The sequence below is a fragment of the Bufo bufo genome, chromosome 3 (genome assembly GCF_905171765.1).
Source record: "Bufo bufo chromosome 3, aBufBuf1.1, whole genome shotgun sequence".
NCBI classification, from domain to species: domain Eukaryota; kingdom Metazoa; phylum Chordata; class Amphibia; order Anura; family Bufonidae; genus Bufo; species Bufo bufo.
In genome coordinates this window covers 638252713-638280462 of record NC_053391.1, presented here as the reverse complement: position 1 = coordinate 638280462, position 27750 = coordinate 638252713, and the positions used below count along the sequence as shown (strand labels likewise).

At 43.6% G+C, this 27750-nt stretch overlaps 1 protein-coding gene across 1 annotated transcript in view; it reads right to left on the bottom strand.

Annotated features, from left to right (window-relative positions):
- Positions 1-27750, bottom strand: part of ATP8A2 (ATPase phospholipid transporting 8A2) — a 728462-nt gene that overhangs the window by 480718 nt on the left and 219994 nt on the right. Inside the window, exon 24 of the mRNA XM_040422449.1 lies at positions 4947-5119. Coding sequence (XP_040278383.1) covers positions 4947-5119 — 173 coding nt within the window. The remainder of the gene's footprint in view (positions 1-4946; positions 5120-27750) is intronic.

Here is a 27750-nt window from a genome sequence, read left to right as displayed (position 1 = left end):
AGTGGAGGAGGAGGCAGAGGAGGAGAAGGGGGGGTTGCAGCCACTAACGTAGGTGGTGGCGGAAACCCTGATGGAAGTAGTGCCCGCAATCCTTGGCGTCGGTAGGACCTGTGCCATCCCAGGGTACGACTCACTCCCGGCTTCCACAATGTCCACCCAGTGTGCCGTCAGGGAAATGTAGCGTCCCTGGTCACAAGCACTTGTCCATGTGTAAGTCGTTAAGTGGCTCTTCCCAATAACTGCGTTAGGGCACGGGTGATGTCACAGGAGACATGCTGGTGTAAGGCTGGGATTGCACACCGTGAAAAATATTGGTGGCTGGGGACAGAATAACGCGGGACGGCCACTGCCATCAGGCTGCGGAAAGCTTCAGTGTCCATAAGCCTAAATGGCAACATTTCCAGGGCTAGCAATTTGAAAAGGTGCACATTTATTGCTATGGCCTGTGGGTGGGTGGCTGGGTATTTGCGCTTTTGTTCAAAGGCCTGGGGTATAGACATCTGTACGCTGCGCTGGGACACAGAAGTGGATGTGCTAGCTGATGGTGCTTGCGAAGGTCCAGATCCATGGTGGGAGGCATCCGGGCCTGCGTCTTCAACAGTGGATTGGCCAGCACGTAACACAGAGGAAGAGGAGGCAGTGGTGTGCCCCGCAGACACTGATTGTGGACCCAAGCGTTCGGCCCACCTATTTGGGTGCTTTGATGCCATGTGGCGGATCATGCTGGGGGTGGTGAGGTTGCTAGTGTTCATGCCCTTGCTAATTTTGGTGTCCGCACTTTCCTCAAAAAAGCACCAGACTGCGGAATATCTACAATGGGGTGCTCTGGGGAACAGTTGCGGGCCTGTTTGGTGTGGCCCACCCTCTCCCTTTTGCCACTTCACTGCCTCCTATAGCCTGTTGCGGTGCTGCGGATCCCACCCCCTCTTTACTGCTGTCCTCGCTCGGCTTGCCACCTTCCCAGGTTTGGTCAGTGACTTCATCGTCCACCACCTCCTCCTCCACTTCCTCACTTGGTTATCCTCCTGACTTGTTGACCTAACAACAACCTCAGTTATTGGCAACTGTGTCTCATCATCATTATCTACCTTGTGAAACACTAATTGCCGTTCCCCACCACCATCTTCTTCTGACTGTGGATGCTCAAGAGTTTGGAAATCAGGGCACAAGATTTCCACGTGTCCCTCTTCAAGCGGGCTTGGCGAGAGGCCCAAATTAAGGAATGGCGATGAAAAGAGATCCTTGGATCACTTGCTTGCAAAGACTTTCCATGGTGGGAGGAAGGAGGATCAGGGTGAGTATTCTGTTGACCATGCTCCTGGCTACTGTGACTGGACTTTGTGGAAGACAGGGTGGTGCTTAACCGACTGGAAGCATTATCTGCTGCAATCCAACCGACCACCTGGTCGCACTGGTGTGACATCGAGAGTGGTGTCCTTCACCACCCTGCAAACTGGGACATGAAGCTAGGTATCGTGGATGAGTGTGTTTCTTGTGCTCTGGCAGCAGGCACAGTTTCACCGCGCCCAGAGCCATGGCCTCTGCGTGCAGCATCAGCAGCACGGCCACTTCCCCGTCCCATACTGCTTGCCTTGCGCATATTAAATGGTATATATGCTTGCAAGTATGTCAAACGTACAGTAGCGCAGGTTTTGTAAGTGTATGTGCAAATAAAGCACACAGAATATCACTGATATTTTTAGGATGCGCACACGTTAAACACGAGATGTAGCACAGATAATGTCGCTGTCCGCAGCGTCTATGAAAAAAGTACACTGAATATCACAGATAATTTTAGGATGCGCAAACGTTATACAGGAGGTATAGCGCAAATAATGTCGCTGTCACCACCGGCAAATAAAAAATTACACTGAACGAATGTCACTGGTATTTAGGTTGCACAAACGTTATGGAGGAGGTATAGCGCAAGGAATGTCGCTGTCACCACCGCCAAATAAAAAATGACACTGAATAAATGTCACTGATTTTTAGGTTGCACAAACGTTATACAGAAGGTATAGCGCAAGTAATGTCGCTGTCACTAGCGGCTAATAAAAAGTTACACTGAATTAATGTCACTGATATTTCGGATGGGCAAACGTTATACAGGAGATGTAGCGCAAGTAATGCAACTGTCCGCAGCGGCGAAAAAAATGACACTGAATGTCACTGATATTTCGGATGCGCTAACGTTATACTGGAGATGTAGCACAGGTAATGTCGCTGCCACCAGCAGCAAAAAAATTGTCACTGATATTTCGAATACGCAAACGTTATACAGGAGATGTAGCGCAGGTAATGTAACTGTCCGCAGTGGACACAGTCTACGGAAAAGTACACTGGATGTCACAGATATTTTTAGGCTGCGCACACGTTACACAGGAGATGTAGCACAGATAATGTCGCTGTCTGCAGCGGGCAAACATTTGCAAGCTATTTAGTGCAGGTTGAGCTAAAAATATATATTGCTGCCAGATACAATAGTCCTTTAAAGGACTTTTGGGTCTCTCTAAGAATTCCACGCAAATTAGCGCAGGTTGCGCTAATAATTATATTGCTGCCAGATACAACAATAGTCCTTAAAAGAACTTTTGGGTCTCTAACAAGTTTTTTCAATAAAAATATTAGTATTTCACTCCCTACACTATCTCTCCCTTCTTCAGCACAGCTCTCCCTGACTAAGACTGAGCCGAACACGTGTCATCGGGTGCTATATAGCACCTGATGACGCGTTTCGGCCAGCCAATCACTGTAATGCCAGTAGCCAACATGGCTACGGCATTACAGTGAATGGCAGTACTCACCTGCACATTTATTGGCTGCGTAACAGCCAACAAACGTGCGGGGAGGAGACTCGAGCATTGCACTCAAGCACACGCGGTGTTCGGCCGAACACCACGATGTGCCAAGCATCGCGATGCTCGAGTAAAATTAGTGTTTGGCCGAGCATACTCGCCCAACACTAGTGTTGACCTATGCAGGAATGGCCCATGACCACTATACATGTAGTCGGCACGTCACACTTCTGGTCCAAGAGAGAACAGAAGTGGTAGAGATGAGATCATGATGCTGGACACAGTGTCACGAGGGTGTCAAGAGCCACGTCTGAGTCGGTTATACGCGGGGTCAGGAAGTCACAGCGGGTGGCTGCGCGCTCTATGTCTAAAGATCGTGCTGTTTCTTAATGGTAGCTTTCTGCGTTTGCCTTGCAGTCATTTTTGTCTCACTCAGGGATCCGTAGCTTCTTCTCCTCAGCTGTTTCTTGTCCGTCAATCCCAACCTCCTTATATTCTCCCTCCCACTTCTCTGGTTGCCAGATATAGAGCTTCCTGCCTGGACTTCTATACTGACCCACTGTAGCTGTGTAGCTGTGATTCCTGGTTGTCGTTCCAGAGCGTTACCCTCCGGATCCCTGTTGGGCTTTTGTTGTCCGCTGTTGTCGCCCACCTGGGATTATATGTTTTGTCTGTATTGTCTGTCCTCTCCTTGGTGTTTTCCTTTAGTGTTAGTAGTGAGGACTAGTGTCCCCACCGCCCTATTCACTACTTAGGGCTCATTTTAGGGAAAGCCAGGGATTAGGCACGTGATCGGCGTATGGGTGAGAAACCCGTCTAGGGACGTCAGGGCAGTCAGGTGCCAGCCTCAAGGTGAGTTAGGGGTCACCACCTTTCCCTCTCCCTTGGACAGGGCCTTCCCTTTTCCCTCCCTTTGCGTCACGTATGTTATCGGCGCGCCAGTCGTGATACACAGATTGTTCATGACAGGTGAGTTTTTTGTTTTTTTTACTATTACACCCTGCCAGCTCCACTGATCATGCGTTCACGGTCTTGGAAAACCCCTTTAATCCTTTAAAACATCATTAAGCAACACTTTTGTCCAGGGGTTAAAGGCTATAGAGGTTTTTGTTTTTGTTTTTATTACTGTAATCTCATTATTTTGGAGTAAAATGATTTTTTCAATTGGTATTTATCACAAATTTCTAACAGTTTATTCCTCTGCAGCCTTCAGTTTTACTGCATCTGCAATCTGTGGCTTCTCAGTGAATCCATCAGAGAGCTGCTCTGATGGTTCAAACTGTAGCCCTTATCTCTACCTTCCTAACAGCTCATAAACATTCACTGAAGCTAAAGTATGATCAAGCTGATAAGAATTTAGCTTCAATGAGTATGTATGAGCTGTTAGGAGTAGAGTGATAAGGGCTACAGGTTGAGCCGTCAGAGCAGCTCTCTGACAGAATTCAGTGAGAAGGAGAGGCAACAATTTGCAGATGCAGTGAAACTGAAAGCAATAGAGGAACATGTTGACATTTTTAATAAAGATGAATTTAAAATATACATTTTTAGCCCAAAATAAATAGCATGTAATAAGAAAAATGCCCCCATAGGTGCCCATAGCCTTTCAGTAAAGTAATGCATCTCATCTGTATTCATGTTATGGGGCTGTGCTGCAATGACATGTATATACAACCTATGGACAACAGATGTTGTTTGTGGACAGAATAAGCCCTTTTATCCTATCCTTGCAATAAACTATTGACCTGTTTAGCAGGTTTAATGGTTAAACTACAAATGTAATAATTTAGAAATAGTTAAGAGGTGAAGAACATAAAGAAAAAAATATATCTTCTTAGTTGTCAGAAAAAGCAACATTTCCAAAGTATCTTCAATAAAATGCTGGAGGAAATATAAAAGAAATCAACATCTGCTTACATTGTAGTTTTCCAGCTGAGATTATCTAAAGTTTCTGTTTTGCTCATAAGAAAATGCTCCGGTTAAACACTCTTCCCTGTATTAATTTGGCTGTTAAGTCATTCTGCGCTATACATTTCCCAAACAAACTATTTTACAAGATCCAGTATGGCTTTAACAGCCCCAGCTCCAGACATAACTGCTTAAAGATTTTAGAGGCTTGTATGAAAATAAAGTACACATATAATGGTGCTGTACCTGCAGCAGATGACGGCCTTACAAGAGAGCGCCAGGTCTAAGAAGCACTGACGGACTTCAAATGACAGAGCGTACTTCAGGGTCTGCCCGTCGATGATTAAGGCAATGTCATTCTCTTTTCCAAGGGAGTCTCCAAGGTTATTGCAGTGATTCGTTAGAGTTTCTCTTGTTGCCTTGAGAAAAAAATATAGAGAATTAAATTTAGTTATGTAAATTCAATAACTAGTTTATGACTGTTGCATTTTGGGCCTTAAAGCCTCTTCTCATTTTTTCATATATCAGTAGCACATGGTAATAAGTGCAGGATCTGTACCTAATTGTCTATGTGAAACTCATGCTGTGAGATGGAAGAGGGAGGAGCAGCATCATGCCACAGTTTCCCTACCTCTGTGTAAGATTTATGCATGAGAGTGGAAGGGAAGCAACAAGAGGGGATACATCTGATTGGCTGAGATCATACAGCCCAGCGTGAGATTCACACCAAGAAAAGCCCACCCGCTGTCACGGACACTCCCGGGCCAGGAGATCAGAGAGACTGGCAACACATGGGTTAATCTGAATGGTTCTTTGTGGATCATTTGTGTCTGTGTTGTTTTGGTAATGACCACACCTCTGGCAGGTGTTGTTGATTTGGTCATTTAACTTCCCCTATTTTATTACTGCCTACCCCTTCTGGGGGTTGCGGTTTATAGCTTCAGTTTCTGGACTCTGGGCTAGCTGGTGGTTGGATCTTGGTTGAGCTTCTGGCGCTGCCTTTGCTCCACGTGAAGTTAAGTGTCGTCTTTCCTATTTGTATTTTGTTTGTTGTATTTCCCTGTATTTTGTATCCAAGCCTGAGGGAGACTCCTGTTCATCCTTCTATTGAAGGAATAGGTTGTCTCAAGTTCTGTCACTATACCAGGGCCCTACAGGGTGTGTTAGGGCTCTAGGTTCCTGTGTATGAACTTTCCTACCATCAAGGTCAGTTCATACTGATAGTTAATCAGGACTTGGATTAGGGTTGTTCTAGGAGGTGACCTTCTCTTTTACCCTAGTTTCCAGGCCTTGTTCCTATCCCCTTCACACCGAGCACAGGAGAGGAGTTTCCCTCCCATACCGCATCCGTGACACCCACTCAGTGGTGGGGAAGAGGGAAATGGAGCATCATGTTACAGTCTCCCTGCCTCTGTCTAAGATTCATGCTGTGAGAGGGTAAGGGAAAAATAGGAGGGGAGACATCCAATTTGCTTAGATCATACCACATAGCTTTGACATCACACCCACTCAATGAGGGGGATGAGGGAGGAGAGGCATCATGTTACAGTCTCCCTGCCTCTGCCTGTAACATTTATGCTATAAGAGGGGAGAGGGAACAACAGGAGTGAAGACATCTGATTTGCTCAGATCATACAGCACAGCTTTAACATCACACCAAGAAGAGCTTATACACTCAGTGAAAGGGGCAGGAGGGGCATCATGTTACAGTCTCCCTGCCTGTGCCTGTGTGTAAGATTCATGCTAAGGGAGGGGTGGGTGAGAAACACGAGGAGAGAGATGATATTTACACACCCACTCAGTGGGTGCTAAGCGGGAGGAGGGGCATCAGGTTAGTCTCCCTGTCTCTCCTTGAGTTTAAGAGCCATGCTGTGGGAAGAATGATGGATGAGGGAGGAGAGGCACCATGTTACGGTCTTCTTGCCTCTTCCTGTATGTTTCTATTAATAGATGGAGGAGGTGCAGTAGACATTGCTTATCTAGACTTTAGTAAGGCTTTTGATACTGTCCCACATAGAAGGCTTATCAATAAATTGCACTCTTTGGTCTTGGACTCCCATATTGTTGAATGGATTAGGCAGTGGCTGAGGGACAGACAACAGAGGGTTGTAGTCAATGGAGTATATTCAGACCATGGTCTTGTTACCAGTGGGGTACCTCAGGGATATGTTCTGGGACCCATATTGTTTAATATCTTTAGCAGCGAAATTGCAGAAGGCCTCGATGGTAAGGTGTGTCTTTTTGCTGATGACAAAGATTTGTGACAGGGTTGATGTTCCTGGAGGGATACACCAAATGGAAAAGGATTTAGGAAAACTAGAGGAATGGTCAAAAATCTGGCAACTAAAATTCAATGTTGATAAGTGCAAGATAATGCACCTGGGGCGTAAAAACCCAAGAGCAGAATATAAAATCAGTGATACAGTCCTAACCTCAGTATCTGAGGAAAGGGATTTAGGGGTCATTATTTCAGAAGACTTAAAGGTAGGCAGACAATGTCATAGAGCAGCAGGAAATGCTAGCAGAATGCTTGGGTGTATAGGGAGAGGAATTACCAGTAGAGAGAGGGAGGTGCTCATGCCGCTCTACAGAGCACTAGTGAGACCTCATTTGGAGTATTTTGCGCAGTACTGGAGACCATATCTCCAGAAGGATATTGATACTTTGGAGAGAGTTCAGAGAAGGGCTACTAAACTAGTACATGGATTGCAGGATAAAACTTACCAGGAAAGATTAAAGGACCTTAACATGTATAGCTTGGAAGAAAGACGAGACAGAGGGGATATGATAGAAACTTTTAAATACATAAAATGAATCAACAAGGTAAAAGAGGAGAGAATATTTAAAAGAAGAAAAACTGCTACAAGAGGACATAGTTTTAAATTAGAGGGGCAAAAGTTTAAAAGTAATATCAGGAAGTATTACTTTACTGAGAGAGTAGTGGATGCATGGAATAGCCTTCCTGCAGAAGTGGTAGCTGCAAATACAGTGAAGGAGTTTAAGCATGCATGGGATAGGCATAAGGCCATCCTTCATATAAGATAGGGCCAGGGGCTATTCATAGTATTCAGTATATTGGGCAGATACTGGATGGGCCAAATGGTTCTTATCTGCCGACACATTCTATGTTTCTATGTAAGATTTATGCTGTGAGAGGGGAAGCAACAGAGAGGAGAAACATCTGATTGGCTCATATCATACACCACAGCTTTGACATCACACTAAGAAGAACCCAACCACTTAGTAAGTACAACTAGAGAAATATATACATTTAAAGAAATTATATAGATACAAACATGCCTTTATACACAAAAATAGCTGAATTTTGTTTTTCTATTTAGTACAGAGGGACACTTATGGACATAAATCTCTGATAGATGAGAATTCTACTTCTGTGATCTGCACCTATGGTGACCCCTGTGCCTCCTGGTGCGGAGACCACTGTATCCAGACAGAGGATAAATGGTGAGCAGCCAGCATACTGGCTTGGTTGTTTCCGTAACTTCAACAGAAGCGAGGGAAGACAACCTTTCCATTCATTCACCCCTGGGTGCAATGGATGGGGGTCACTGCAAAAGGTGGACCAGGGATCAGGGGACATCTCTTCTAGCCAAAGGCACTAGTTTACAAGAAAGAGAGAGCACTTAGTCTATAAAAAAAACAGAACCACCAGGGAGCCCCTCAGAAATACTGAGATGGTTCACACCCCAACAAGTTTGCACGGTTGGCAGATGAGGGTGATGTCATTTCAGGGAGAGCACTGCTGCAGCCGGACACTTCCTCTGCCAGTCAGGGGAATGTCAGCTCCAGTAAGCAGGAGTCCAGGAGAGCAGGGCAGGCCAGACAGGTGCTGGTAGTGGGAGACTGAATTATTAGGGGTACAGATAGGGCGATCTGTTACAAAGACCGGGATCGTCGAACGGTGTGTTGTCTTCCTGGCGCTCGAGGATTACAGTCTGTTTAGAAAGGATCGCCAAACTGGAGAGGGGGAGGGGTCTGCCTTTATGTAAAGTCCTGTCTAAAGCCCACACACCGGGAAGATATAAGTGAGGGACATGAACATGTGGAGTCACTGTGGGTAGAAATACATTGAGGCAAAAACAATAATAAATTACTAATAGGAGTTTATTATAAACCACCAAATATATCAGAGTCCACAGAAAATCTGCTACTAAACGAGATAGACGAGGCGGGAAATCATAATGAGGTGGTTATTATGGGGGACTTCAACTACCCAGATATAGACTGGGAAACTGAAACTTGTATATCTCATAAAGGAAACAGGTTCTTGGCAATAACCAAAGACAATTACCTTTCCCAACTGGTTCAGGACCCGACTAGAGGGACGGCCATACTGGACTTAGTAATAACCAATAGACCTGACAGAACAACAGATGTGCAGGTTGGGGGACACCTGGGAAATAGTGACCATAAAGTAATAACCTTCCAATTCTCATTCAAAAGAGTGTTTCTTCAGGGAGGAACAAAAATACCAAACTTCAAAAAAGCTAAATTTAGCAAACTAAGAGAGGCCATAGGCCTAACTAACTGGGACAAAGTCCTCAAAAATAAAAATACAGCCACAAAATGGGATATTTTGAAAAGCATCCTAAAATCTAATTGTGAGAGGTACATACTTTATGGGAATAAAATGTGTTAAGGAACAAAAAAAAAAAAAAAAAAAAACAATGTGGATATATAGAACTGTAAAGAAAGCAATAAATGACCTAAAAGAAAGCATTTAAAATCACTAAAACAGGAGGGTAGCGAGGAAGCACTGAAAAACTATAAGGAACAAAATAGAATATGTAATATGTAAACAAATAAAATCAGCCAAACTAGAGACCGAGAGATTAATTGCCAAAGAGAGCAAAACTAACCCTAAAATGTTTTTCAATTATATACATGGTAAAAAGTGTAAATCTGAAGGTGTCGGCCCTCTACAGAGTAATGAGGGGTAAGTTGCAGAGAGTGATGAGGAGAAAGCAAAGCTATTAAATATTTTTTCTCCACTGTATTTACTGAAGAAAATAAACTGTCAGATGAAATGCAGAATGTAAAATTTAATTTCCCATTAAAAGTGCCCTGTCTGAACCAGGAAGAAGCACAGCGGCATCTTAAAAAGATTAAAATAGACAAATCGCCAGGACCAGATGGCATGCACCCCTGTATACTAAGAGAATTAAGTAATGTAAGCCAGACCCTTATTTCTGATATTTAAGGACTCTATACTCTATACTGACAAGGAGTGTTCCACAGGATTGGCGCATAGCAAATGTAGTGCTAATATTCAAAAAGGGTCCAAAAACAGAGCCCGGAAACTATAGGCCGCAAAGTTTAACATCTGTCGTGGGTAAACTGTTTGAAGGTTTTCTAAGAGATGCTATCTTGGAGTACCTCAATGAAAATAGGCAAATAACGCCATATCAGCATGGCTTTATGAGGGATCGGTCATGTCAAACTAATTTAATCCATTTCTATGAGGAGGTAAGTTCTAGACTTGACAGAGGTAAATCAATGGATGTCGTATATCTGGACTTCTCCAAAGCATTTGACACTGTACCGCATAAAAGGTTAATATATAAAATGAGAATGCTTGGACTGGGAGAAAATGTCTGTATGTGGCTCAGTGATAGAAAACAGAGGGTGGTTATTAACGGTACACACTCAGATTGGGTCACTGTCACTAGTGGGGTACCTCAGGGGTCAGTATTGGGTCCTATTCTCTTCAATATATTTATTAATGATCTTGTAAAAGGCTTGCACAGTAAAATATAAATTTTTGCAGATGAAACTAAACTGTGTAAAGTAATTGACACGGAAGAGGACACTATACAGCTACAGAGGGATCTGGATAGTTTGGAGGCTTGGGCAGATAAGTGGCAGATGAGGTTTAACACTGACAAATGTAAGGTTATGCACATGGGAAGGAATAATGCAAGTCACCCGTACATACTAAACGGTAAAACACTGGGTAACACTGAAATGGAAAAGGACCTAGGAATTTTAGTGAACAGCAAACTAAGCTGTAAAATCCAGTGTCAGGCAGCTGCTGCCAAGGCAAATAAGATAATGGGTTGCATCAAAAGGGGCATAGATGCCCGTGATGAGAACATAGTCCTACCACTTTACAAATCACTAGTAAGACCACACATGGAGTACTGTGTACAGTTCTGGGCTCCTGTGAACAAGGCAGACATAGCAGAGCTGGAGAGGGTCCAGAGGAGGGCAACTAAAGTAATAACTGGAATGGGGGGACTACAGGACCCTGAAACATTATCAACATTAGGTTTATTCACTTTAGAAAAAAGACGACTGAGGGGAGATCTAATTACTATGTATAAATATATCAGGGGTCAGTACAGAGATCTATCCCATCATCTATTTATCCCCAGGACTGTGACTGTGACGAGGGGACATCCTCTGCGTCTGGAGGAAAGAAGGTTTGTAAACAAACATAGAAGAGGATTCTTTACGGTAAGAGCAGTGAGACTATGGAACTCTCTGCCTGAGGAGGTGGTGATGGTGAGTACAATAAAGGAATTCAAGAGGGGCCTGAATGTATTTCTGGAGTGTAATAATATTACAGGCTATAGCTGCTAGAGAGGGGTCGTTGATCCAGGGACTTATTCTGATTGCCTGATTGGAGTCGGGAAGGAATTTTTTATTCCCCTAAAGTGAGGAAAATTGGCTTCTACCTCAGTTTTTTTTTTTGCCTTCTTCTTGCAGGATAACAGGTCGAACTGGATGGACAAATGTCTTTTTTCGGCCTTATAAATTATGTTACTATGTTACTTGACAGATCCCTTTGGCTCCATGGAGTCTTTCATGTGGATATGTGATAAATACATTTGGTGGACAACCCCATTTAATGCTACAAGCATCATTAAAGGTGGTAATGCGCCTGCACAGCAGAGATACGCTGCTGTATGTAACGTTTGACTTGAGCCATTTTCTGCTGCTTCCTGTTATAACAAGTCTAGACCATAATCATTCTTTCAACATTTCAGTCTTTAAAATCCACAGCTCCAGCGGATCATGCGATAAAGTTTCACATACACTCGCATTCTTTTGATCATTTGAACTTGTTCAGAGCTAATTTCGTTCTCTGTGTTTTTACTTGTATGGGGAAACGTTTTAGTTTCCATGCTCTATGTAAACAGTTGAATTATGCCAGGCGGCCTGTTATGCCACTGTAGCGCGCTGCTGTAAATCCATGTAAAAGAGTGTAATTTGTTGACAGGCAAAGTACTAAAATATCCTGAAGGAAAGATCATGTGTGGTCCCAGCTGTGCAGTCAATGTCAGGAATCACTACATTTAAAGCTCTATCTAGTACTACTGCTCACCCTAGACCTACCTGCAAATTACTGAATGATGGGACTTTACAAAAAGGATGATTAATCACTTAATGGATGTTGAGCTTTTTTAAATTAAATATAAGTACATTAGATGAGAAAAGAGGAAAATTATTTTTTCTACCAATATTCTTAGGACTGTGTAATCCTGTTTATAGCTCCAAGTTCTGACAGCTGTAGCTTAACACCGGTAGGATGGCAGCTAATTTAATTCATGTGGCATGTCTCTAGGAAGCCTTTTTTTTTTAGCAATTTATCCAAATAATCATAGTTACATGGTTGCTAAGGTTAGAAAAAGACACAGGACAGGTCCTTCAACCCCAATCTATAATAATAGTGTTGGTGCAGAGGAAGGCACAAAATCGGAGTAAGGCAGATGGCAATTTCCCCATATTAAAAAGGGCATCTGTCAGCAGTTTTGTAGCTATGAAACTGGCTGACCTGTTACACGTGCACTTGGCAGCTGAAGAAATCTTTGTTGGTCCCATGTTCATATGTGCCCGCATTGCTGCTCCGTGTCTCTGCTGTCCAGAGCGCGGCTTGTCTCTCTTTCACGCAGCGGATGACACGCACGGCATCTGCTCGTGTGAAACAGCCCTAACTGCTGCAGCCTCTGCCAGGCAGTAAAAACATCACCATATTGGGCCCTGTCAATTACTGCTCTGCTTGAGTCAGACGTTTCGTTACAAGCAGGAATTTCTATACTCTTTTTACAATAAAAAAAAAAAATGTACGCGTTGAGGCAAAAGTTGCATGAAGGTGCCCTGGAGTTTTAAGCACTGTCATTTTTTCAGTGTGTCATCTGTCTAATTTTGAAAAATGAGAGTATAGTAAGTTTTTTCATTTCATAAGATATTATTTTTACATCAGCAAGTTACCAGAGGACCAAATTGACAAGAAAGTACTACCAGAGAAAAGGTAAAAAAAAGTATTTGCAGTACACCTTCTCACACCTGCTCCACTGCATTCAAAATAAAGATCAGTAACTTTTAAAAAATATCCTACTGTTTGATGTATACAGCTCCAATGTAAATCTATGTATCATCCGAACCTTAGACCTCTTTCACACGGGCGTCACGTTTTGGCTCAGGATGCGTTCCGGATGCGTCTCAGGAAAATAATAGCATTCTTAATACAGAATGCTTAGTAAAATAGGGTTGGAGGGGTTAAATTTTTTTATTTTTATAATTTAACTCACCTTAATCCACTTGTTCGCGGAGCCCGGCTTCTCTTCTTTCTTCTTTCTTCAGGACCTGGATAAAGGACCTTTGATGACATCACTGCACTCATCACATGGTCCGTCACATGATCCATCACCAGAGCGCAGTGACGTCGCCACAGATCCTTTTCCTCAAATAAAAAGAAAGAAGAGAAGCCGGGCTGCGCGAACAAGTGGATGAGGCGAGTTAAATTTTTTTTATTTTTTTTTAACCCCTCCAACCCTATTGTACTATGCATTCTGTATTAAGAATGCTATTATTTTCCCTTATAACCATGTTATAAGGGAAAATAATAATGATCGGGTCCCCATCCCGATCATCTCCTAGCAACCATGCGTGAAAATTGCACCGCATCCGCACTTGCTTGCGGATGCTTGCGATTTTCACGCAGCCCCATTCACTTCTATGGGGCCTGCGTGAAAAACGCACAAAATAGAGCATGCTGCGATTTTCACGCAATGCACAAATAATGTGTGAAAAACACCGCTCATGTGCACAGCCCCATAGAAATGAATGGGTCCAGGGTTCACCATGGGTCCATGGGTCCACCTCACGCATTGCACCTGCGCGGAAAACTCGCCCGTGTGAAAGGGGCCTTAACCTCAGGGTGCATTTACATGACCGTATGTACTTTGCGGTCCGCAAAACGCAGATCTGCAGAAAAATACAGATGATGTCCGTGTGAAACCTGTGCTGCATCTGTTTTTTTGCTGACCCATTGTAGCAATGCTTATTCTTGTCCACAAAATGGCCAAGAATAGGACATTTTCCATCTTTTTTGCGGGGCTGCAGAATGGTCATATGGATGCAGACAGCACACGGTGTGCTGTCCGCATTTTTTGGGGCCCCATTGAAATGAATGGGCCGGAATCCGATATGCAAAAAATGCAGATCGGATGCAGAGCAAAAATACAGTCAGGGCCTTAAACTCAGGTCGATGCTAATTCTTCTCCATGATTACAGACTACAAAGGTCTGATCCTGCAATCAAGTACTCTCTTGTTAAACTCCTGAACTGAAAGCATCTGCGCCCCAAGTATGCTAATGTTAATCAGCTATGTGAAGAGGGTCCAGAACCCTTCAGGTACACAACCCAAACTACTATCACTTTTAAAGGGAGCCTGTCACAATAAACATGGTGTATGAGCTGTAGGAAACATATTATAGAGCAGGAGGAGCTGAACAGATTGATATATAGTTTTGTAGGAAAAGATTAATTTTAACTTGCATTTCATTGATTTAAATTCCTGCTTATTCTGGGCTTTGAAGTCAAGGAGGCGGTGCATCACTAGCTGTCAATCACTATAAGACCGCCTTCCTGACTTCAAAGCCCAAAATGAGCAGGACTTTAAATCAATGAAATTAAAGTTATAGTGAATTTTTTCCCACAAAGCTATATATCAATCCACTCAGCTCCTCCAGCTCTATAACATGGAGTCTGCACAATGCACTGCATACTCATGATGACAGGTTCCCTTTAAGTCAGATGAGTCTCATACAGTATGTTTTAATATTTCACCCTTGTCCACACTCTTACTGTTGATGTTCGTATAAGTCTAGAATGTCAGTAGATGACAATAGCAAGCAAATTGCTATGAAAAATAAATATTTCCTGAAACACAACCCAACTACTATGTTCTTTTACTGGAACCGATCACAGGCCAATTAGGCAGAGCTAAATAATGCTATGTTTGATATTAGTCATCAAGCAGGAAAAGACTTTAAAGAGCCACAAATCAGACAATTATTTCAGAATTACCAGAGGTCTGACATATTGACCTTTATGCCGGGCTAGCAACTACAGTAACACAAGCCAGACAACATATGGTATTTACAATACAGACAAAACAGAGACTAAAGAATTGGTCATACGGAAGGGCATAGGTGAAAAACAGAGAATGATTCCAAATGTAAAGAATTTTACAGTATGAAAATTAAGACTAGGGCGACCCTCTGCAATATGCCAGAATATCATAACTTTAGTTTCACACCTCCAGTGTAAATTCTGTTGGGCTATTCTGGCAGACAATGACGGGAATCGTCTGAATGCTGCGGTTTGTGTCCAGCCGATCCTCTGCATTGTTTGCCGGAATGTGGCCTGATCATCGCCCGACCCCATTATACTTAATGGGGCTGGCGGGCATTCTGTTGGCATCTTTCAGTGCCGGATCCACTGAAAGTACTGTGACACCTACACTTTACACATACAGGAGCTTTTATGACATCCCATTGTAAATCTATAGGCATTAATAGTTGTTCTCCCCTTTTGCAGCTAAAAAAAAACCTTCCGCTCTTCTGGAAAGGCTTTCTACAAGATTTTGGATTCTGTCTGTAGGAATTTTTGCCTATTCATCCAGAAGAGCATTTGTGAGGTCAAACATTGGTGCTGGATGAGAGGTCCTGGGTCATAATCTCCATTCTAGTTCATCCAAAAGATGTTGAATGGGGTTGAAGTCAGGACCTTGTGCAGCCAATAAAGTTCTTCCACACCAAAGTCTCCCAACCATGCCTTTATGGATCTTGCTTTGGGCACTGGGTCAAAGTCTTACTGGAACAGGAAGAGCCTTCCCCAAACTGTTCCCATAAAGTTGGAAGCATACAATAGTCGAAAATGTCTTGGTCTTCTGAAGCATTAACATTTCCCTTCACTGTGGAACTAAGGGGCCTAGGTCAACCCCTGAAAAACACCCCCATAGTATGATGCCTCCTCCACCAAACCTTACAGGTGGCACAGTGCAGTCAGGCAACGTTCTCCTGGCATTCCCCAAACCCAGACTCGTCCATCAGACTGCCAGATGAAGAAGTGTGATTCTTCACTCCACAGAACACATTTTCACTGTTCCAGAGTCCAGTGCCACCATGCTTTACACCAGTCCATCCTTCACTTGATATTGTGCTTGGTCATATAAGGCTTGCATGCAGCTGCTTGGCCATAGAGACCCATGCCATCAGGGGTGTAACAATCGCGGTTGCAGAGGGGTCCCACTGAACACTAAACTCACATGTAACGGGGCCCGGCACTGTCACTGCTACATCACATGCGGTCGGTCCAGGATCTATCAGGCTCCAATGCTGCCCTACTAGTACTATTCACAAATGAAGCAGGTGAGTGGAGCCTGACTAACATCGGTCTGGCTCTGCCCACCCACTTCATTTGTGAATAGTACTAGTAGGGAGCCAGATAGATCCTGGATCGACTGCATGTGATTCTGCTGTAATGAGCATTCTGACGGGGCACTGGGGGCAGTGGGGTACATTACTGGGGGCAGTGGAAGGACACTACTGGGAGCACTATAGGGATATTACTGTGGGCGCTATAGGTGCTTTAGTGGGAGGATATTATTATTACCAGAGACCAGGGGTGTAACGATCGTGGTCGCAGGGGGCCTCAATCCAAAGTTTGCCCAGGAGCCCATAGAACCCTAGTTACGCCACTGCATGCCATGAAGCTCCCACCACTGCACAGTTTTTGTTGCAGTCTACGGGGGAGGAGCAATCAGATGGTCCCATGTTAAAGTCCTCTAGGGGACTAAAAAGAAGTATAAAAAAAAAAAGTTTAAAAAAAGTTTAAAAATATATATAACAATTCACATCACCTCATTTCCCCATTTTATAAATATAGATAAACAATAAAGCAATAAAGACACATGATATCGCTGCATCCCAAAATGAAGATACTATTAAGATATAAAAGTGTTTATCCAGTCGTACGGTAAATGCCAGAACGAGAAAAAAAATCATAATTGCTGATTCAACATTTTTTTGTTGCTTCACCTCCCAAAAAATTAATAAAAAGCAATCAAAAGGTCGCATACACCCAAAAATGGTATGAATGAAAACCACAAATCGGCCTGCAAAAATGAGCCCCAATACAGCTTCATAGCTGTAAATATAATAAAGTCAGAATATGTCACTGCAAAGAAAACTTTTTTTTTTTCACTTTTTTTTAAAAGTATTAAAACACAAGAAAAACTATTAAAAATGTGATATAGCTGTAATTGTACGGACCCAATGAAATTAACAGGTCAGTTTTACCGCATAGTCAACGCTGTAAAAACAAAACCCATAAAGCTATAGAGGAATTTCATTTCTTTTCCACTTCCACCCCATTTGGATTTTCTTTCCAGCTTCCCACTACATTATAGGAAATATTAAGCAGTGCTTTTAGAAAGTACAACTTGTCCCTCACAAATCAAGCCCTCATATGGGTATGAGAATAAAAAATAAAAAAAACGGAAGCAAGAAAAAAAAAATATGGAAAATCACTGCATCAGTAAGGAGTAAATAGCACCATCCTGAGGGTGGTCAACAACACATGGGTTTCGGTCAGTGTAGAAAAAAATTAAAAATTAATTTTATTGTAATTTAAGGACAGTGTGAAGCTGGCTCTCTTGGTAAAGTACAGAACACATTTGAAGTCATGACTCATGACCATCTACAGCTCAGCATTTACAGGAGGTCAATTTTCATAGCCTTACAATGAAAACAAAAGATCATGCTTTATACTAACACCATCCATCATTGTGCTATAAACCCTACATACAGACATTTACTGCTCAAATTGACATTTACTACTGAGATTTATCCAAACGGGTGGCAGATCTTCACAGCCGAGTGTCCAGCCAAACCCTGAATCAGCCTCCACCAGTTTACAGCGAGGTACACTGAGCAGTTTCCTTCTGTTTGTTTTTCGGCCTTATCTCACACACATCAAAAGCTACTAATGGAAACATTAGCATAAGCCTTTCAAAATGACATTAACCATACCAAAACATAGATTCATAAGTGTCTGAATTGTTGCTGAACTGCTCTTCATTTTAACAACTACTTGTCGACAATGTCCTCATATCGAGGATTTACTGGAACTACCACTTTGTGAGTCCCTCAAAATCCACAGTTTTCTACATGTTGTAAATATTATTATATTCATACTCTCGCTGGCTTCAAAAGATGTCTGTGTATGTGTATACTGTGACACAGGAAAGGGAGTTGTATGGGGAGGCAGGTAATTTCCTCCCAGTGTGTGCTGCTGTACTGATTAGCGACCAGGTGTGGTCAAACACAGGACTGGACTCATGTGCCGGTCCGGGTTTTGACAACACCTAGCTGCCTTTAAAAGACAGCTGGGTTCACCTACCTGGCGGTATTCGAGAAAGTGGCCATGAGGGAGAATCTACCCTGAGATCAGTGGGCTGAGGTCGTCGCTCTGTTCCTGGCATCCAAGTCCCAGCAGGTGTATATCGACTTACCAGATGAGCAAGCGGCCGATTACCAGAAAGTCAAGGGTGAGATCCTGGCGAGGCTGGGGGTGAATGTGTCCGGACCTAGAGGGTGCACCAGTAGGATTTTAGCTGATATGTTCTGGAGGGCGTTGCCATACCCTCGTCAGCATTGGATTGGCCAGGCATCTCCTGTTAATGCCCTTGAGATGGTGGACCTGGTTGAACGATATGAGGCTACCAGGAAACTAAAGGGGGGCTCTTTCGGGAAGGGGGCAGTTAAACCCTGACAATCCCCACCCCAGACCCAAAGACTGGAGCTGAAAAAGTCCTCCCGGGAGGTACCCGCTGCGGTCCTGGCTCGGGTGATCTGTTGGCAGTGTCATGAGCCTGGTCATGTAAGGGCCGACTGTCCTCATAGGGTTGAGCCCATGGACACTAACTATGGCTACCGTCGGTCGCTATATGCCAGGAAGCTGTGTGCAAAAGGTACCAGCGAGAGTCTAGATAATAATCACCTGTGCCAGGTGGAAGTGGGAGACACTCCAGCGGTGGCTCTGCTGGACTCGGGGAGTCTGGTGACCCTGGTAAGGGCTACCATAGTGCGACCCGCTTAGTTTAATGGCCGGAAAGTCGAGGTAATGTGCATACATGGTGACTTAAAAGACTACCCCACCGCTCTGGTGTCTTTAACCACGATTGCCGGCAGGAGGATTCATGAAGTGGCCATTGCCACAAATCTACACTATAAACTAATAAAAGAAACTTCCCTGGCTTACCGGAACTGTGGCCAGCTATGAGACTTACTGGTCCCCAAGAGTCAGGGATAACCCCAGGGTATTGGCCTTGCTCAAGTGGGAGGCCAGAACCCTGGGAACCCAAGGCCGAAGGGCCAGCAGTAGGGGTGACCACCACTTTGGGGGATGAGGGGGAAACAACCCCGTTGAATGTGATGGTTGGGGAGGTGGAGGACTTGCCGCCGGGCCATGAATTGGCAGACTTGAATGTCTCCGGTGATAATTTCAGTACAGCACAACACAGGGACCCGACATTATCCTGAGTCTGGGAGAATGTGTAATTGATCGATGGAGAACCACAACAACCGGGGGCCGAGTCGATATTTTTACGTTTTGTGGTTCTCCATGATTTGCTGTATCGGGTCAACCAACTACGGGGGGAGAATGTGGAACAGTTGGTGGTGCCCAAGGCTTATCACAGACTGGTACTAGATCTAGCACACCAACATGTTCTCCGGTGTCATCTGGGATTGCAGAAAACACAGGACCGTATACTACAGCGGTTTTACTGGCCCAGTGTGTTTAGAGAGGTGGAAGAGTTTTGTAAGTCTTGCCCGACCTGCCAAATAACTAACCCCCAGCCCCATTTCCGTAGTCCCTTAGTACCTCTCCCGATCATCAAGGTCCCGTTTGAAAGAATTGCTATGGATCTCATAGGACCAGTACCAAAGTCCGCTAGAGGGCACCAACACATTCTGGTCATCCTAGACTACGCTACCCGGAGGCGGTGCCACTGCTGCATACATCGGCCAAACTCATAGCTAAAGAGTTAATGGAGATGTTTTCCCGCGTAGGACTACCCAAAGAGGTTTTGATGGACCAAGGGACCATTCATGTCCAAGGTCAGGAGGTAATTGTGCAAGTTGCTGCACATTAAACAGTTACAGACGTCCATCTACCATCCGCAAAAGGATGGGCTGGTAGAAAGGTTTAACCAAACCTTAAAAAATATGTTAAAAAGAGTGGTGTCCAAAGATAGAAGGGACTGGGATCTCCTCCTGCCCTATCTCATGTTCGCAGTGCGAGAGGTGCTCCAGGCCTCTACTGGGTTCTTTCCCTTCGAACTGCTATATAGCAGACATTCTCACGGGCTGTTGGACGTAGCTAAGGGGGCATGGGAACAACAGCCCACTCCGTATAAAAGTGTTATTGAATACGTCGACCAGATGCAAGAACGGATAGAGACTGTGTTGCCTCTGGTTCAGGAACATATGGAGGCTACTCAGCGAGCCCAGAGTCGAATCTATAGCTGGCAGGCTCGATTCCGGAGCTTTAACCCGGGTCTTGGTTCTGGTACCGACAGTGGACAGTAGTTCCTGGCCAGGTGGCAGGGGCCCTCCGAGGTAATAGAGAAAATTGGAGATGTAAATTACAAGGTACACCAGCCAGGTCGGCGAAAGCCACAGCAGGTCTAACATGTTAATCTACTAAAACCTTGGAAGGATAAAGAGACCTGCGCTTAGGACAGATCGCGGTCAGTTTGTCTAGCGGAAGAGGTTTTGGCCCCTCTGTCTGCTGCAGGGGAAGCGGTTGCCACAATAAGAATTGCTGACAGCCTCTCCTAAACAGGCTCAGGAAGCCAAGGAAGTTCGTTAGTCAGAACACGGATGTGTTCTCTGAACTCCATGCACTTCCATAATCCAGCATGATATTGTCACCGAGCACCAGGCAAAAGTCCGGTCAAAGCCGTATCGGGTGCCCGAGGCTCGGCGAAAAGCCATCTCGGAGGAAGTGCAGCTAATGCTGAGGCTGGATGTCATCGAGGAGTCTAAAAGTGAGTGGGCCAGCCCAATAGTTCTAATACCCAAGCCAGACGGGACATTACGGTTGTGTAATGATTTTCGTAAATTAAATGGTATTTCTAAATTTGATGCGTATCCCATGCCCCGGGTGGATGAGCTAATCGAGCGGTTACGGGTCCATTTACACGTTCGTAGTGTATTACGGATCCGCAATACACCCGGCCGGCACCCCCCATAGAATTGCCTATTCTTGTTCGCAATTGCAGACAAGAATAGAAAATGTTCTATTTTTTGCAGAGCCGCGGCCCGGAAGTTCGGGGGCCAAAGCCGGAAGTTCGGGGCTGTGGCACAGTGTGCTGTCCGCATCTTTTCTGTCCCCATAGAGAATGAATAGGTCCGCAGTTTTAGTGTTTTTCTTTTCTTTTCCGGCATAGAGTTCCGTCCTAGGGGCTCTATACCGGAAAAGAACTGATCAGTTTTATCCTAATGCATTCTAAATGGAGAGTAATCCGTTCAGGATGCATCTGGATGTCTTCAGTTCAGTCTTTTTGGCTGCGGTTTTATCTCCGGCCCAAAAAACGGAACACTTACCGCATTGACGAATCCGGTATTCCGTCAATGCGGAAAAATAAATAAATACCGGATCCGTTTTTGCCTGATGACACCGGAAAAAACGATCCGGTATTGCAATGCATTTTACAGACTGATCAGGATCCTGATCAGTCTGAAAAATGCCTGGTCAGTCAGAAAAAATTACATGCGTTTGAATACAGTTTGCCTGATCGGGCAACGGAACTGCCTGCCAGAATCAAACGTAAGTGTGAAAGTACCCTTAAGGGTACTTTCACACTAGCGTTATTCTTTTCCGGCATAGAGTTCAGTCAAAAGGGCTCTATGCCGGAAAAGAACTGATCAGGCATATCACAATGCATTCTGAATGGATAGAAATCCGTTCGGTTTGCATCAGTATGCCTTCCGTTCAGTCACTGTCAGGCATTTTGGCCGGACATAATACCGCAGCATGCTATGGTATTATGTCCGTCCAAAATGCCTGATTAGTCGCCGGAATGCAGGATCCGGCATTAATTCCCATTGACTTGCATTAGTGCCGGAACCGGCATTGCAAAACAACTGAAGGACGGATCTGTCCTTCCGGTCTGCGCATGCGCAGACCGGGAACACTGAAAAAGACTGCAAGACGGATCTGTCCATCCGCATGACAAGGGGAGAGACGGATACGTTCTTGCAATGCATATGTAGACGGAACTGCATGCCGGATCACACTAACGCTAGTGTAATAGTACCCTAAGACAGGCAAGGTATTTCTCGGTCTTGCACCTCACCAAAGGGTACTGGGCAAGTGCCCTTAACGGAGGCTACCAAAGAAAAAACTGCCTTCATCACCCCTGAGGGGCTGTATCAGTATAAGGTGTTACCCTTTGGCCTTCATGGCACCCCTGCCACGTTTCAACGATTAATGGACATTGTACTTCGTCCCCATCATAGGTAAGCCTCAGCTTATCTGGACGATATTGTCATTCATTGTACCGACTGCCCAAGGTGCAGGTCAATGGTCTAGGCTCAGGTATTTTGGTGGCAGAAACAAAAGGGACTATCCATAGACGCTACTGGGAAATTTTCTAGAGGGCCACTCAAACCTTCCTTACAGCTGCCAGTCAGGTACGTAGCACAATTAATGCTAGGAGCATCCAGTACTTATGCATCCGGCTGGCAGAAGAAACTACCCTCCTGCATTTAACTATATTGCTGTCCTCAGGGCAGTGATAGAGTTGAATGCTGCTGTGGTGGAGTCGGCAGTATTTTGTACTGCACTGTGTATTTCGTTCTGCAAGGGCAATATTTTGTCCTGCACTACAGTATTGCTGGCCCATCCTACTTATGTTGGCCCTGCTTACTTATATTGGCCCTGTCATCTGTTGATATGGACCCACTTTCAACATGGGGCCACTTTTAGGTCTTTTTTTCAGGGCCACTTTAAGTTCCCAGTCTGCTCCTAGACAGGACTATTCTTGCTAACAAAACAGCAGGAAATACTTACAGCCCCCCATTTACGCCAGTGTGAACAAAGTTTTTGAAAGAATCAGGTTAGAAAAAATACATAGGCCCTGATGTATCATACCTTTAATCCAAAATTCTGGTATCAAAAAGTCACAAAAATAGGGCTTTTGCGAAATGTAAGCAATTGCGCAAACGTTTGACTTTTTTGCACTTGCTTGCACAAAATTTTGCAACTTTTTGCATTTTTACACCACTCACTCCAGTTTTGTAATATGGGTGGAAAAGTTGATGTGAATTCGTTTCACTCCAGATTTATCATTAAGACTCAATCTCACTCAAATAAGAGGATGGAGTAGGACAACTGGAGAAGCTTTTGTAGACAAAAGTGTTAGGTTTAAGGACAAGACAAATTTATCACACATGAGACATTTGATAAATGTGACATGAAGTGCGATAACGCAGACTCAAGCAAAACTGACTTCAAATATATCCCTCATGATAAATTCCCACCATAGTTTCCAGTATGAAGGTTTTAAGGTACCTATAGCCCTGATTCTCTAAAATCTTACATAGACCCCATACTAGAACATCTGTACAAATGTGTATATGCCCTTTCCCATGGGCAGTAGAGAGTTAACAAAGAAAGGTCCAAACATGGTAAAAGGCCCCTCTTAATTCTCTTCTATACTAACATGATTTCCCAAATGGAAGGTAATTTAATAACACTTGAATTGCTCGAGCTTGCTTGTACTTAAATTCAAAAAAGCCAATTAGCATCAGGAATTCTGTAATTATTCCTTGTGCCTGTAATTTTAGACAATAGTCAACAACAGAGGAGAATAGTACAGTTAATTGCAGATTTGTATTACTCTCCTTAACTATACGTCTAATCAGCACTACAAAAGGGCGATACTTGTTCCCGAACCCTTCCAAATGATGAAGACATAGAATAGAAAGGCCTTCCCGCTCATTCATCTGTGGCGCTCATGTTTCCTCAGATTACTGGAGACAGCTCCTGCAACTTTTTATGAGTCGGCACTCTTTGATTTCAAAAAAAGACAAAAAGGTTAAGGAACTCTAAAAGCTCAAAGCATTACAAATAACACTCATCTGAAATCCCACTTGCCCGGAGGAAGCAATCTTTGGTTATTGCTCAATAGCGCTAGTGATTTTTTTTCTTTGACGGGACTCCCTTTCACTCTCGAGTGCTTTCTGTCTTATCACTCCGGGAACTCCGGTTTCCTCCCACAGTACAAAAAAAACCATACTGATTGGTTAATTAAAAATTTAGATTTTGAGCACCAAATAACGACACAGCGCTAATATATTGTGCCATATAAATAAAAAATGTAAATTATCACACGTTACCCACATAAAAGGGGCGATGACCCAACTAGTGAGCGTTTGCTTATTTGCCAGGTGAACGTCGATGACATGTTCAACTCAGCATTGAATACTTTATTAAAAATGCAAGGCTATGTATAACTGTCACCGCCAGTTCTGTGAGAAGATCTGGCAAACGTTTTTCTCTACCTCTTGTATGATGTTCTTTGTTTTGGTTTCACTTTCTCATCTCCTTTCCTTCTGCCAGGTGTCACTTATTTCGACTAATTGTCTTCCTTTATAATCCCTCCCATACTGCCTCACTTTGCGGTTTATACTACTTCCTGGATGAGGTGTTCACTGCTGGAGGCTGCTTCTGCTGTTTGTTCAGATAAGTCATTTACTTTATTGTGTTTCCTTGCTGGCTTGATTCTAGGTGACCCTGACTCCGTCCGTATTAAGTGCAGGGAGCCGGTGGTCATGTCCCCTCACTATTATAGGGTTTTCAGGTGTCACACAGTATTAGGTACGCGGGCATGCAATCGTCTGCAATACAGACCCTTGCATATGCATAGCAGTCAGAGAGAGCTCTTAGGCTTTTATAGGGCTCATCTATAAGCTCCTTAGTTTGGGATCAAGCCAGTCGCTCCTTTATTCATAAGTTCCAGCTATCTGCAAACTTCACCCGTGACAACACGTTTGGGAGCAATTTTTTTATGATTGCATTTTGCCCATTTTGGGCTAAAAATAGTTTTTTAAAATTGGTCTTTATTAAAAAATACTCAGCTGTTCTATCACAAAGGGTTAACTGTTTTCCTAGCTGTGTGAACTGTACTTTTTACTTTCACTTTGTGCCAGTCTAATAACCCTTTACTCTAAATTACTAAAAGGTCATAAACACTTGTTTTTATCACATTGTTATCAGTAACATAAGAACTGAGCTATAATGAGTTTTTACAAGGTTTATAAGGAGCCTGTCAAGTGAGCTGGCTGACAAAACACAGTAAAAACGGAGAGCCTGCTACTAGAGAATCTCATGGCTGTACAGAGAAAGGGGCTCAAAATGTTTAATAAAAGACAACTTAAAAAGTTATTTTTTGTAAAAATGAGTACAATATGCAATAATAATCATAATAAAAAATTGCCCCCAAAGGTGTACGTAGCCTTTAAATGTAACAAAATTAGGCTATTTTCACACTAGTTCTAAAACCATCCGTCATAGCTGGAAACTGCCAGAGCACCTCCATGCCACATTGACTAAAATAGAGTATGGTGGTGATCCGACCTGTTCCTGGCATTAGTGACAAGATTCAGCCAGACAAATACCGTTGCAAGCAGCGTTCTTTGTTTGGTTGAATCCTGACACTAATGCTGGAAACAGGCCAGATCCCCACTGGGTCCCATTATCGTTGATGGACTCCGGCAGGGCAAGGTAGTATCTGGCTATGCCAGATGCATTGAACTCCGGCAGGCTGTTCCTCTGCTGAAACAGCCTGCTGGAAGATTTTAGCGCTAGTGTCAAACTAGCTTTAGAGGGCTCTCTTTTAAGGGGATGTACAGGATTTGTGCTTATTTGGAAAAAAAAACTGTTCTGCACACTGTAGGAAATAAAAAGCTGCTTAAAATGCAATGGCCTCCCCAATGTTGGTCCTCTGTACAATGTCAGATTAATGTAGCATCACAAGACAATAATAGCACTGTGACGTTGCAGATCTTAAAATATGTCCCTCTAAGCATTTTCTTTTTAGGCATTTAATGATCTTACAGCTGGCAGAGTAAAGGAGTTTTCAGTAAATTGCACTAATTGCAGAAAATCATAACCGTAAATGTTTTTCAACCTTTTTAGAGCCTACTTATAGATATAAGTTACATAGAAAACGGAGCAACTTTGTAAATTTATAACTTATCTTGTACTGATCCTCTCTGATGTCTTCTTTAAAGGGGTTTCACCGGAGTACAATATGGACGACCTATCCTCAGGATAAGCCATCAAAATCTGATCCGTAATGGGTCCAGCTACTGGCACCCCACTCCTCAAAGCGGTGTACATTCTTTACTGGCAGTGCTTGGTATTGCAGCCCAGGTCCATTCCCATGAATAAAAATGAGCTGCACATGGACCATATGACTGTTGAACATAGCGTCACTGGTCTAGGAAAAGACCACAGCACTACAGTACTACAGGCTGTTCAAACAGCTGATTGATGGGAGTGCCAGTAACCAGACCCCCAACCATCAGATACTGATGACCTAAACTAAAGACATGTCATCAATATCTAACTCCCGAAAAACCCCTTTAATGTGTTTTCCTTGTGTTTTATAATGATGACCTATCCTCGGAATAGGTCATCAGTATCTGATTGGTGGGGGTCCAACTCCTTGCACGCCAGTTTATCAGCTGTGTGAAGAGAACACGGCCCTCCATTGAGTGTTTTGGCCTCTTCCTAGGCCAGTGACGTCACGTTCATTGGTCACACAGCTGCTATCTAAAGGATGGTGTTGTGCATAGTAAGATGCGAGGAGCCTCATCAAACAGCTGATCAGTGGGGGTGCCAGGAAACTGACCCCATCCAATCACATACTGATGACCATTCTGAGGATGGGTTACCAGTATAAAAAACGCAAAACCCCTTTTGAGAAGGTTTAGAATTAGTTTCGATTTTTAGATTTGTAGAACGCCATTGTGGTTTTTTTATGTCAAAAAGATGGCGTTGCTGTCATAGCTTTTCACCATTGAAGTCAGTGGCAGAGCTGTAAGAAAACTGCAAGATAGGGCATAGTACATTTCTTGGCTGCGTTTTTAATTACCATATAACATCTGGCATTGTGGTAAATGACTGCAGTGGCCAAACCACAAAAAAAAAAAGAAAAATGCAGCAAAACTTGTGAATGTAGACTTACACTTCCATTTATTGCCTACAGTTTAAATACTGGGTAGACGTGTTGATAAGTGGTATGGCATCCAAGAGGTAGATGATCCTTACTAGACACGGCAATGTTATCTTGGATATTTAAGTCACTAGTCTATTTTATTGATTTAACAAATAAGTAACGTATAATTTGCATGTATTATGATTTTGATCCACAGCTGAATTCACATTTCTGCTGGCTTTTGACCTCATATTTTCTGCAAGTGTCTTTACAGAGCCTGATACAAATTTTTGAGGACTTATTCACATACCTTAATGCCTCCTCAAAAAATCCTTTTGGCTTTTTATAAAGAGGATGACAAAGGGATGACTCCGATATTTATTTAGGGATGTCATCTGGGGTCTGAAATTGTTTTAGGGTCTGGTCTTAATGCATTTGTGTTGCTATAAAGGTTGGGGATTGGCTGCAGAATTGATGGTCTCTCCATCCACCTCTGCAGTGGTC